Source organism: Magnolia sinica, chromosome 1 (genome assembly GCF_029962835.1).
Source record: "Magnolia sinica isolate HGM2019 chromosome 1, MsV1, whole genome shotgun sequence".
NCBI lineage: Eukaryota > Viridiplantae > Streptophyta > Magnoliopsida > Magnoliales > Magnoliaceae > Magnolia > Magnolia sinica.
This window is the reverse complement of record NC_080573.1, coordinates 137,710,421-137,723,382: the sequence shown is the minus strand read 5'-3', so window position 1 is coordinate 137,723,382 and position 12,962 is coordinate 137,710,421. Positions and strand designations below refer to the sequence as shown.

General features: G+C 39.0%; 1 protein-coding gene across 3 annotated transcripts; it reads right to left on the bottom strand.

The window, feature by feature from the left end:
- Positions 1-285: 285 nt before the first annotated feature.
- On the bottom strand, positions 286-12,416 carry LOC131220292 (bZIP transcription factor TGA10-like). Of its 3 annotated transcripts, none has more exons than XM_058215243.1 (11): positions 12,088-12,416; positions 11,718-11,818; positions 11,105-11,178; positions 10,867-11,001; positions 10,437-10,505; positions 10,263-10,322; positions 10,042-10,119; positions 8,991-9,063; positions 8,625-8,896; positions 2,503-2,742; positions 286-631 (listed from the first exon to the last, which is right to left on the bottom strand). In XM_058215243.1, the coding sequence occupies exons 1-11, from the start codon at positions 12,201-12,203 to the stop codon at positions 482-484; spliced, it is 1,368 nt and encodes a 455-aa protein (XP_058071226.1). In that variant the 5' UTR covers positions 12,204-12,416; the 3' UTR covers positions 286-481. The 3 variants fall into 3 exon arrangements, with proteins under 3 accessions (XP_058071226.1, XP_058071240.1, XP_058071233.1); XM_058215257.1 differs by having other exon boundaries at positions 9,003-9,063; XM_058215250.1 differs by having other exon boundaries at positions 11,718-11,815.
- Positions 12,417-12,962: the final 546 nt, after the last annotated feature.

The window sequence follows — 12,962 nt, the reverse complement described above, 5'->3', positions numbered from 1 at the left end:
TTGCTTTTGAGTTGGAAGAATGAATTTTAGAAGACTATCCTAACTTTGGTGGCAATGGGTTGAATTCTTGCCCGAATCCGCTGCCACCCCTTATCCTAACCATCCCATCCATGGGTTGGGAAAAGGATGGCTCTATAGAAGAACCCAACTTATAAATGGGATATGATCATCCAAACGCTGCAATTTTTTGCATGGTAGCCAATGAAATGCAGAATGAACCCAATGAACCGCTATGATCGATCCATTCGATTGTCCAATTATCCCAATGCAACTAGGAGAAGTAGATTATTTCTAAACTAATCATTCATCTATGGAGAGACAGATAAAGCCATCTTTCAGCAATTAGAACTACATTTATCTATACATCTCTCTCTAAAAAAGAGTCAAGCGATATCTAAATCTATATCGGAAGAAAAAAGAAAAAGAAGAAGAAAAAGAAGAAGAAGAAAGTGGTAGATCCTCTCTTTCGTATTGGCGGGTGTTAATCCTGTCTTGGGCGAGCTAACCAGAGAGAGCTGAGTGCTCGGAGCCTGTGAAAGTACTCAGCGATGGCCAAACAGCAGCGGGCAGCCTGGCGTGTGGTCAGGATGTGGTTTAGACGATGTAGCGTTTGGTGCCTCAGATTGTCTGCCTGTATTTAAAGAAAAGAAAAAGAAAAAGAAGAAGAATAAAAGTTTGATACTCTGGTAAATTGCGATGGATGATGCGCAAGCACCTGTTACTTAGAAATTGCATATTTACGAGCATTCCAAATCAAACTGTCCAAATAATGGGGTAATGTTTAAATGTATCATGAACAAAAAAATTAGGCTTTTTTTATTATCTGACTATCGGATTGCTGGACATTTAGTGGACAGTTAATATTTAAAAATTCTAACCGTTCTATTTCATCAAACAGTTATCTAGGGATCACAGGCAAGGATTTTTCAAGTAATCTGATTTTTGGGACTGTGACTTAGCAACAGTGGGAGTATAGAATAGTTATGCCCGCAGTTTGGGTCTACATGCAGGTGTGGTCCAATGATCGTAACCGTCCATACTCTTACGGCTGCAGTGAATCCGCAACGGTGGATGCCAGAAGTTGAAGGTGATGGTGGTAGTGGTGGACGGGTTTCAAACGATCTGAAGATGTCGATGCAAACATAGACCCAGGGCGACTAGAGCTGTAGGCGAACCGAACCAGCTCGATTAACTCGCTGGATTTGGTTCAATAAAGCTCGAGTCAAGTCGAGTCAGCTTTGAAACTCAGTTCAGGCCAATTTGACTTAATTTTTGGAAGCTCAAAAAAAATCGAACAAGCCTAGCTGGACCGAGCTTGACTCAACTTAGCTCAGTTATTGGCTCGAAGCGGACTCGGTTCAACCAGGAAAAATGTAAAAATGAGAAAAGAGCAGAAAATTTCAGGCCATGATAAGAAAATGGCTGTTTTCTTCTCGGCCTTATAATTAATATAGAAAAATGTTCCGTTTAACTAACGGCCGTTGCTTTGTTTTAAGACGTCCCTTACTGATTAATGGCTGTTTTAGCAGGTATTTTTCGTCACAGTACAACACCATATAAACACCAATCCTAGTCTAAATCTGTCATGATGGTTTTAAAAATCATGGATGATTAATAGGCCTTCCTTGGAACTTATAATCCCTATAAGTAGATGATGGTGATGGTCAACTGTCAGCGATGACAATGATAAAGTCCATGTCAGTATTGATGGAATGATTTTGGTGCCTAAGAACTAAATCAGAAATTTGGTGGTGTGTGGTGCCTAAGAACTACACCAGCCAATCCGCTTCCAGGATTTAGGTGCCTAAGAACTACATCATTATTAGGCTAGCAATAGAAATCAGTTAATCCACTGTCTAACCGCCACTAGGATGATATATGTATTTTATTCCCTCTTTCCATTCATTTTGAATCATTAATTATTTTTAGGGAATGATCTAAAAGCTGGGCACATCTAAATCTCAGGTGAAGCGTACCATTGGAAAACTATGGTGCATGATAGAATGCACACCATTAAAAACTTCCCAGCGCCGATGGTATTTCTTTTTTTTTTTTGGCCATCTAAACTGTTGATTAGATCACACAGACTTGGATGAATGAAAACAAAATTATCAACTTGATCCAAAACTTTTGTGACCCATGAGAAGTTTTTAATGATAAGAGTTTAATTGCCACTGTTTTCTATTGTGTGATCCACCTGAGATTTAGAACTACCTCATTTTTGTGCTCATATCCTAAAATGAGCTGGAAAGATAGATGGACGGAATGGATAAAACACATACATCATGATGGGCCCACAAAGAACCTTCCAATAGCAACTGCTGGCAGTGGACTCTATATCTTTAGATGAAAAAGTTGAGCCTGTGGCTAAGGCTGACAATGGGCTGCCAGGCTACCCCAAGCAAGGAAATTGGGAAAGTTCCACCATACCAGTGGTGGATCTGATGATGATGACACTAATGATAATGATGATGAAGATGATGGTGATGATGAGGTGCGTACCTGTCTGACGAACCCTTCAAGGGTTGAGAGCTTGTTGATGGCAAGGGCCATCTGTCCCATGTAGTTGCCCATGTTAGAGGGATAGCTCAACGCATCTGAAGCAATGGTATCTGAGAGAGACTGGTGGAGAGCTTCAAGTCCTTGTGTTAGTGCATCCTCGGCCTCTTGTGTCGACTGCTGCAGACTACATATCCCCAATATCTGCTGCTCCGTTAATGGTTCTATGTGGCTCAATATAATCTATAGTCGTCCATTCCCACAAAAATAAAAAATAAAAATCAGTAAGCCAACATAAGGGTGCGTTTGGCTGCATCACATCATGTCATGATAAAGATATACTTTCAAATGTTCCACATTCAGCTGCACGCATCAATTCCAAGACTCTTGTTTCGATTATCACCCAAAAACTCAAAACATGGACGGTTCTGATCATCTAAACATCTCTGCACGTGGGACCCAGTGGGGCCACAAGTTAGCCAGTACATGATTCGTGTTGCCTACGTTGCGTCTCAGGATCACTATCGTTTGCAAACCCACTGGGGCCCACATGCTGAGCTGGCACAACGATACGGAAGCCTCAATTTTCTTATGGGCCGTATCTTAGACCAGGCACAGCAAGCAACAGACGATGGTGGGTAAGGTACAAAAGCTGATTTACGAACTAGAGAACAAAACAACAGATATGAACAAAAACGAAGATTTGTTCCTGTCATGAAAATATCATTCTCGCCCTGTTCTTCACCCATTGAAAATTGATGACCTACAGTCGGTTACATCTTCTTTCCCTCCCCATGTTTCACATGTGCAGGGCATCTGGAACGTGTAAACAGTGGCCCACCATGAAGCCCACCTGTTTCGAGAATCAGTCAATCCACTTATTAGGTTGGATCGCTGGTCAGTCCATCGTTCTCCACTTATTAGAAGATTTTAGTTGTTTAATTAATTAGTGGTTTATGTGTGTAAATGGGAGAGCATTATAAAATACCTAAATTTAAAATTTTTAAAAATAAAATTATATTAAATGTAACTTTTTTACTACATGAAAACATAGACAGAAAAAACCCCTAAAGATGTAGATTCTCGATTACGATGGAAAATATGAGCACTACACATGCTATGAGATCTTTAAATTTGGTGAACTGAAGTTTGAAAGAGAGAAGAAATTTCCCTACGCTACAATCAGATAGAAGAGATAAGTGTTACAAACGAAAAACCTACTTGCACCTATATTTATAAAGTTCCTGCATATAGAAATTTTTTTAATTAAAGATTAACTCTAATATTTTTTATGTTATAGTGGTAATGAGGAGTAACACTTCCTCCTAATAAGAGAAATCTAATCTACACCACTATTCAATTAAGTAGCTTAATTGTGAGATCTCTAAGACTATTATACGCTCCTTAGGAGATAACATCACACTAAATTTACAAGTAAATCAAAAATTGTTCGACATCTTTAATTGCTTGTCTTAAATTATTAACTTACACTCAATCAAGTTGTTTGATTCCGTATGTACGTGCACACAAATTCCAATGCTTCAATTGTGTGTATTTATCTACTTTTGTGATTGAACAAAATCGATTAAAAATCTATTGAAAATATTAGCATAATAATATATATTTTTCTAGAATAACTCATAATAAAATTCGACTATCCATTTAATCCAATGGTGCCTTAAATAAATTGAGGTCTTGGTATTGATTCCCTAGTGGGGGTGGCTAACAGTGAAGTGTGTACTAACAGTGGATGTACTAACAAGCTAACCAAAAACAAAGAACTGATCTTAATTTGATCGCTTTTTCACCATGCTTTTGGTTGAACTAAGTTTGTCCGTAAGGCGTTGCGAATGCACACCAAAATCACATTGGCCCATTGAGCCCTTCCTATGTAACTAGAGTAATAATATATAAAATTCATATAAATATGGCATTAGTATACTTACACAATAATTGGACTGAAGTTAATTCGTCACTTATAATTATTTGGTCTCATAGCACATGTGGCTTAAATCATATATCATTAATGACAAGTGTTTGTTATCTACATGATCACCGCTCAAAAATTATTTGAGCAACCAATGATTCATTCTCACTGTGAAATATAGGCTTACATTATTTAACATGTACAAAGTCTATTTTGTTGATCTTTGTGAAATCTCATCCTAATTATCTCATAAATAGAGAAATGAATATCTCATATGTATTGCACCTTATCATGCAATAGTGTTGTGCATACCTACACGATAGTCCACGCCATGCGAAAAGTGGACTAAGCTTTAATTGACAACTATTGATGGCACCTCATAAGGGTGATCAACATGAAAATGTATCATATGAAATAATCACATTCATACATAAAAACTTGAGCATGAGAAAATTTCAATTTAATTCAATAAATAAAGATGCACATGTCAATAACATTATGATGAGCCCTGTAAAGTCTAACATATGATAGGTACTCCTCATTGTGTGACCCATCATTTTTCTAGGTAGGATGTCTAAGGCAAGCAATATGTACTCGGGGCGTTCACTGATTTATAATTAGACTCCAAAGGATCGAGTGACCGGTGGATTTTAGCCATTTGATGTGGCCTACAAATTGAAGGTGAAAAGAAGTTATGGGGAAAAGAAGCAGTCCACATCCACTAGTGGATGGCTAGGATTGCATCATTTAACAAATTTCTAGGATGTAAAGTCCTTGTGCTCCCCCCACGGGAAGTTCCTATGATTGGAATTCCTTGTGCCCCTGCCCCACCGAATCCATGTAGGGTCCACAGAGAATTCCGTGAGAAATTCACTGTCCATCAGTTTCTCAAACTCACAATAGGACAAGAGTCCAAAAATAAGACACATCGACTTAAAACTTAGGTGGGCCACACAATAAGGAAAAGTGAGAATTGGATCTGATTCCATGGCTTAAGTGATAAATAATCTTTGTTTCAATAATGAAATCATGGGATTGGAGATGGGTATTTGTGTAAGTGTGCCTAGAAACAAAAATAAAAAGCAGTAAGAATGGAAACATCCACCTTTGAAACTTACTCGAACATGATTCTTATATGCCATCCAAATCGTGCATACGTTAATTACCATTGGGATATATCATCCTCATCTAAAACTTCGGTGGCCCCTACAAATTTTTGAATCCCCACTGTTTTACATTGTGTGGAGCACCTGAGTTTTGAATGTACCTTATTTTTGAATTCCCATGTGAGTTTGAGAAACAAATAGAGAGAGTGGATTTCTCACCGAAATCCATACTGGCCCCGCAGCTTCGACCATAGGTATGGGGCCGACAGGTCATTCGCCTCCTGTATAGTAGTAACCTACCCAGCTTTATGAAAGGAATAAACACCACGCGTTGTTTGTTAATAAACACCACACCTGTATAGTAGTAACCTACCCAGATCCCAACCATCTTTCCCCGAAACGGATTCCGATATGCTACCCTAAATGAGAAAAGACTTCGATACTCTGCCAGCCTCTGATACTCCGCACATGCAGTCAGGGCGTGCCAATTCCAGTCCATGTTTGGAAGAATGGAAAAGCTTGGCGTTAGATTACATGGAATTGCATCGGTCCTATACCAATTTCATTAAATATTAGCAAGTTGTGTAGGTCCCACCGTGATGTGTGGGCTATATCCACACTGTCCACCCATTTTTTGAGATTATTTTAGAGCATGGATCAAAAAATCAGGTAAATCTAAAACTCAAGTGGACCCCATCATAGAAAGCAACGAGGATTGAATACTTACCGTTGAAAACTTCTTTGGGGGCCACATAAGTTTTGTATCTATCTCATTTTTAAGCCCATATCATAAAATGAGGTTACAAAACAAATGAACAACTTAGATATAACATGTGTGTTATTCTCTTTAATTTCAAATGATGGTAGGTATATCCATTCAATGTACCACCGTAATGCCAACAAAGCGACATTAATCTTATCTCGTGGTAACATGGCTGCCATGGGTAATGATTATGTTTTACAAATCCTATCCCACCCTATCCCTTCTAATCCCACCGCCCAAACAAGCCCTCACGGGCTATGCATATGGAATGCCTATACCTACACCTATACCTAAACTTAAACCGTTGAAATGTGGGCCCCACTCAGATGCATTAAACGCCTAAATCTTGCACTCAATAGATATTCTAAACATTTTAACGGATGGTTGAAAAGGAATTACTCAATGGTCTAAATTCAACAAGAAAATATCCATTAAATATTGATTGAAATCAATAAGTAAATCTGGTTTCGGTGTTATATATATTGCTGCCACGTCTACAGGGTCGAGTTCATGCGTATCATCCATCCCAGAGTATTAAATGATTCTACGCACCAAATGTACATAGCCGGATTCCGGTACCTGTACAACCGTTTGTAGGACAAGATTATATACCGTGTGTGGGGTAATGACCTATCTAAAGTGGTGATGATATTTGGACGATTTGATTTGTGCTATAGGCTTTGAATTTGTAAACTTTCAGCTCACGTGTATAAACCATCATACTCGCCAGAGTATTAAATAACCCGCCACCCCAAGATTACATATCGGGTGTGCGATCTCACAAATTCACGATATTAATCCATTTCCACTCCACCGCAGATACGCTCAAGTATCGCGAGATTCAGAAATTTTGACTATTTATTACAAAATACCACGATAATTTGAGGAAATTTAAGCCAGGTCAGAACTATTGATAGTTGCACCCATAATGTCAACTTTTGGTAATAACATAGCGAAAAAAAAATGTACTATTGTGTAGAAAAGTAAGGGCGTGTCTTTCAAACATGGTAGTTGTAGAGTTTTCATTAGGGGTGTCAATGGGCCGGGTTCGGGCCTGAAAAACCAGCATTTTGATTAACGCCGGCACGGCGGCGTAGCCCGAATCAGTTCAAAAACCGGGCTCGAGACTACTCGGCCCAGCCCGTTGACAGCCCTAGTTTTGATGGTGACAAGAAACTTAAATACTCTGATAGAGCATGAACGATGATAAGCATGCACTTAGAAATTACTTAAAATTTAAATACTTAGGATACAAGTAAATAAAATTAATCTGTATAGATTATGGGTCTCATTTTAGATTTAAAAATTTCCGCTCCTTGGTGATCTAAGGAATTGGTGAACATTTATTGAACGGTTAAAATGAAAAATATCCAATGGTCCTATTTCAAGAAATAAGTGTTCACTAATCAGAGGTTGAGATTGCATTACAAATCTGATTTTCAGAATTTTATTTGACGAAAGTGAGTTCTACAATTTAGTCGGTATGATTTGATTGACTGTATGCCACATCTGAAATTTCTGAGTGTATGTGTATCAAGCGTCTTGCGCTGCCAGAGTATCAAATAAATCCTAACACATGTAGGCTGTAGCGTTGCCTATGTACCTATCTACCACGCAGGTACACGCCTATTGTGGAAAACGTATGAAAGATCTGAACTTTCCGTCTGGTTGAAAATAATACATAGATCTCGTTCCTCAAAATGGGCAGACTCACTCCTCAAGTGGGCCCCAGTGTAGAAAGAGAACTGAGAGAGTTAAGAACCTCTCATTTTCTAGCCGTCCATTTGTTTAGCATGCTGTGTCCACCTGAGGTATGAACGGTCTTATTTTCAGGCTAAAAGATGTAAAGCGTGTGGCCCACCTGAAGGAAAGATCTATCTTGCACACAAGTTTTAAAATGTCTTTTTTCTTCTTAGTTCCACCATATCACGTGTGTAGAATTCGTAAACCTTGTGGGTCTAAAATGTGGAATTGACTTCAACTGACAAAATGCTTTTGCACGTAGAGAAAGAATTCGACTTGCATTCTACTAAAAGCCAAAACCCTAATCCTAAAATAATATTAAAAAAAAAAAAAAAAAAAACCTTAATCCTAATATTCTCAAACCCTAAAAGAATCTCAAACCCTAATCACATCAATGATTTGCAGTCACTCTCGAAGCTACTAGACAACTTGAATTTTCACTTGAATTTCCATGGAGATCAGAGGTGGGAGATCGCAATAATGCGAAAAACATACCCTAATGACTAGTATAATATTAGCAAAGAAGAAGGTGATTTATGAATCGAATTTTAGAGAGTGAGGGGATTTTAGGGTTTGGATTTTGGACCTTGATAAGATCCGATGGCCGGAAGCCGCCAATCCACATGAAGCACCGTTCAGCTGGTGTCTTCCACATTCCTGATACGAGATGAAAGACGTCGGATTTCACCACCATGCTTTTCAAGCTCAGCATCTGGTCGTAGTGGGCGAGGCAATTGTCGACGAAGATCCTCAGCTCATTTTCCTGCAGGTGTTCTTGCACTGCTGCGCGGAGCTCACACATGATGCGATGGTGCTCCTCGAGCCACCTCGTGTACTCCATGTCGAAGACAGCAGCCTCTGATTCACAAAACAAGATTGGAAATGAGTTGAAAGAAAGGAATAAAGCTGATAAAATGATGTAAAACACATGGAATTGAGGTTTGGGAAGTGCCTGAGCTCAGACCATTGAGGCCGTTACTGAGGCCTTGTTCTCCCATGAGGGCTCCGCCACCGAAAAACACACCCTAAAATCAAGAAACACAACATTTTGGAAATCTTTTTGTAGCCCATGAATTCATCATTTGGAGCTGAAAATGAGAGTCTGTATATAATTTATGCATACTAAAATAAAATAAATGGTCTCTGTAAAACGAGGCAGCACCAGCTATCAAAGGTGGGCCCAAACTGTGGACAGCGTCCACCTGACGATGGGCCTTAAGATGAACAGCGCATGCTGTCCACATGGGTTCTCTCTAGCAGAAGAACAAGGAGAAACCCAACATGAGAGAGAGAGAGAGAGAGAGAGAGAGAGAGAGAGAGAGAGAGAGAGTCACGTCTTGGAAACCCTAAGACGTCACCACTATACTTTTATTAACTGAAGCCCCAGAAATACAATAAAATGGCCATCTGCCTCAAGCCTAAAGAAAACACACACCCACAAGAATTCACTACTTTCAACAGTTTCTTTCTTGTTTTCTTTGGAAGAAAATAGATTTAATTTCAGAACTGATCATCTCCACCCAGCTGTACATTAAAAATACAACCCCTTCACAGTGATATTTTCAAGGACAAAACTGGAAACCAAAATTCAGAAGACAGAAGAAGAAGAAGACTTGTAGCATGCTTACATATAGTAGGTGATCCGTCATCATTTGGTATATAGAACTAAGAGGAATGATCACCTGCAATCTGTTGTATGCTACAACAACTTCTTTTGGCTTCTTAATTTGAATTTTCACCCTACCCTTGAAATTATAAGGTACTTAGGATGGCTAAATCTTTTTAGAGAAGGGTCTTAGGTTAAGTTAACATACAACCAGTTGTCTAAAACTAGACATAAGAATTCAATGTATGGTCTATCATCTACCGTCAATGTTCTGAAGGGATCTTGATACAATCCACCATAGCAAGTCTAAATCAGAATCTCATGAAAATGGACGGTGGATGATCGACTATATGCTAGATAATGTACTGTACCGAGTAATATGAATAAAGAGCCTCACCTGAGATCGAGCCCTTTGAAGCTCCTGTTCTATCTGAGTTAGCTTAATCCTACTAGACTCTAGCTGCTGAACATAAGCCTGTTGAAGATGAAAATAATAACAAAAAAGAATTTAGACCAACCAATTTCAGATTTTGATTTTTCTAGAGTAGATTAAGGAGAATCATGAAGTTGGAAAAATGACTAATTTTTTTTTTCCCTTTTTTGATTTTCTTGATTGACCTTTTTCCTCAGCCTGCTTTTCCGAGCTGCCTCTCTATTCTGAGCAAGTCTTCTCAATGTCTGCACAAATACAAAATCAACATGTATGTATGAAATTCTTTCCAAAGAGAACAGACGACGACACCCTTGCAAAGAAATAGGAAAAAAAAGGGAAGAAAAAGAAAGGTCATTTACCTTGGGATCTGGTGTTTTAGGTCCTTCATGCTCCGAACTAGATGTTGGGCCCTTTCTGCGTACTTCACGCTGCCAAAGAACAACGAACAAAGAAAAGAAAAAGATGGCTACTGATGAAAATGGGGAAAATAAAAAACACCCACTTTGGTGACATGTCAGGTTATCCAAACCATCCAAATTGTGGGGGGCATCACCGACCGTGTAATCCCAACTGTCCAACTGGCGGCTGTCATTTTGATTAGTGAGAAGTAGAAAAGTGAGCGGTCCAAATTCAGTGGGTGAAATCAGATGGTTACCATCATCTGCTCATTATATGTCTGGGTTATGCAGGTTGGCAATTTAGATGGTGGAGAAGTAACATACTAGTCTCTCTCTCTCTTAATCAATCAATTTTAAAATAGAAGCTTTTCACTGTTAGGATTTCTTTTACCTTGACTCCTACTTTGGTGTCTTTCCCTGGTTGAGCGCCAGATGCCGGATCATTTCTTGGATTGGCTATTTCCATGGAAGCCTCTGATGCTCTCTTAGAACCACTGCTTGTTGGAGAAACGAAACCTAAACCCACCTACAAAAGCAGCCCTTTTTTCAAAGCTTTTAAAAGAACCCAGAAACCCCAGAGAGAGAGAGAGAGAGAGAGAGAGAGAGAGAAACTTCTTTGAATATTATACCTTGGCAGGTGGCTCTACATGCATGGGCTCAGATGGGAAGATATTCAAAGTAGGAGGCCTGATTCCTGAGTTCTCTGCGTACATGAAAATTTTGATCAGAAGAAGAAGAAGAAGCAAAAAACAGATCGAAAGAAAAAAAGCATCTACTTTTTTCCAGACACAATCATCACACAAGTACCCAAGAATGGAAGAGAGAGAAAAGAAAGATATACATTACCATTCTAAGTACCTTATGCATTTGCAGCTCTTGCCATCGAAAACAGAAAAAATGAAAAGAGAGAGAGAGGGGTAAAGCAAAGAAACAGAAAATCTTCCCTGTACTCTTTTTCAGTACATGGATTTGCTGGAATTTCACGAGTAGTTTGTTACATGTCACGATCCACAAAAACACGCAAATGCCCATTTCACGAAAATTCAAAATTTTGTAAGAATCTGGTCAAATAAAGGACATGGACATGTGTAAACACGCTTTTATCGTGACATGGAAAGCTTCAACCGCCTCTCTCTCTCATCCGTTTCCTTCCCATCTTTCTCTCTCTGTACCAACTCCTCTATCATCGCTAACACAAAAAGACCAATAAAAGAAGAAAGAAAGAGAAGAAAGGGAACTTACGTCTTTGTTCTTGAACTGATGGATGATCTTGCCCTTCCAAATACAAGAAAAGAGCCTGATCTAATTCGCCCAAGTCATAAGCTCCAGCCTCCTTACTACTGCTACCACAACAACATTTCAGCAAGGAGAGAGAAAATTGATACAAGGGTCTTTCATAAAAATAGATTCTAAGCTGGTTTTGCACCAAAAATGGATTATTTTTTTTTCCTTGTATGAGAAGCGATTGAAATTCAAGACGGGTATTTCAAAAAGAGATTTTAAGCTGGTTTTACATAATAATAAAAAAAAAAAATCGTTTTTTTCCCTCATATGAGAAGTGATTGAAATTCAAGACATGGGTATTTATCTTCTTCCAATTCCCTTCCATTACATGAAATTTCCTGGCATGAAGGATGGCGACTGAATCATCCCATAAGAAATCTGATGCTGTTCTTGCTGCTGCTGCTGCTGCTGCTGGGTTTGATGCTGATTCCCTTTACTAGCCATGAGAGAACTCCAAAACAGCTACCGTTCCTTCCCTGCTTCAAAAGGTCTCTTGAGAAAAAAAGCCCCATTAATGGCAAAACAAACTTCTGTTTTTTTCCATGGGAGGATCAAAAGAAGGTCGCCATAGGCGGTTTCTGTGAAAAGATGGTCGGTTTTAATCAACAGATTCAATAAATAAATTATAAAAAAAAAAATAGAGAGGAAAAATGAATTGAACGAAGTGAATTCAATGCCAGGAAGCAAAAGACAAGCTTTTCTAACCTTCTCTCTCTCGCTCGCTATATAATTATGAATTCCAGGCCAAGACTTACTCAGCCCTCCACTTTTTTACAAGTGGGACCCATAGTCTAATGATCTTGACCGTTGGTCTAATGGACCCACTTTGGATGGAGAATACCCCAAAGAATGTCCCGCACTGGAAGATCCTAGCCACAAATGCTCGGCCAATTTCAGTTGAGCGTGGACCTGTTCTGTTCTCTTCTTGAGATAGATTTTTTAGGCATGGCCCAAAAGATGGATGGTCTCGGTTGCTGGATCGTGGGTCCCACTTGCAAAAATCCCTTAGCATTTATTTATTTCCCCGAGCGAAGGATCGTATAATTCGATTTTGATAGATCACCTGCTCCCTTCATTACACGTGGCATTTAACTCAGATCTGAGCCTTCCAAATAGCGTGGACCTCTGTGAATAGATCATGTATGAGAAATGAGATTGATTGGAGAATTTGGACCGTTGATAAGTTCTATTTTTACAGTCCAT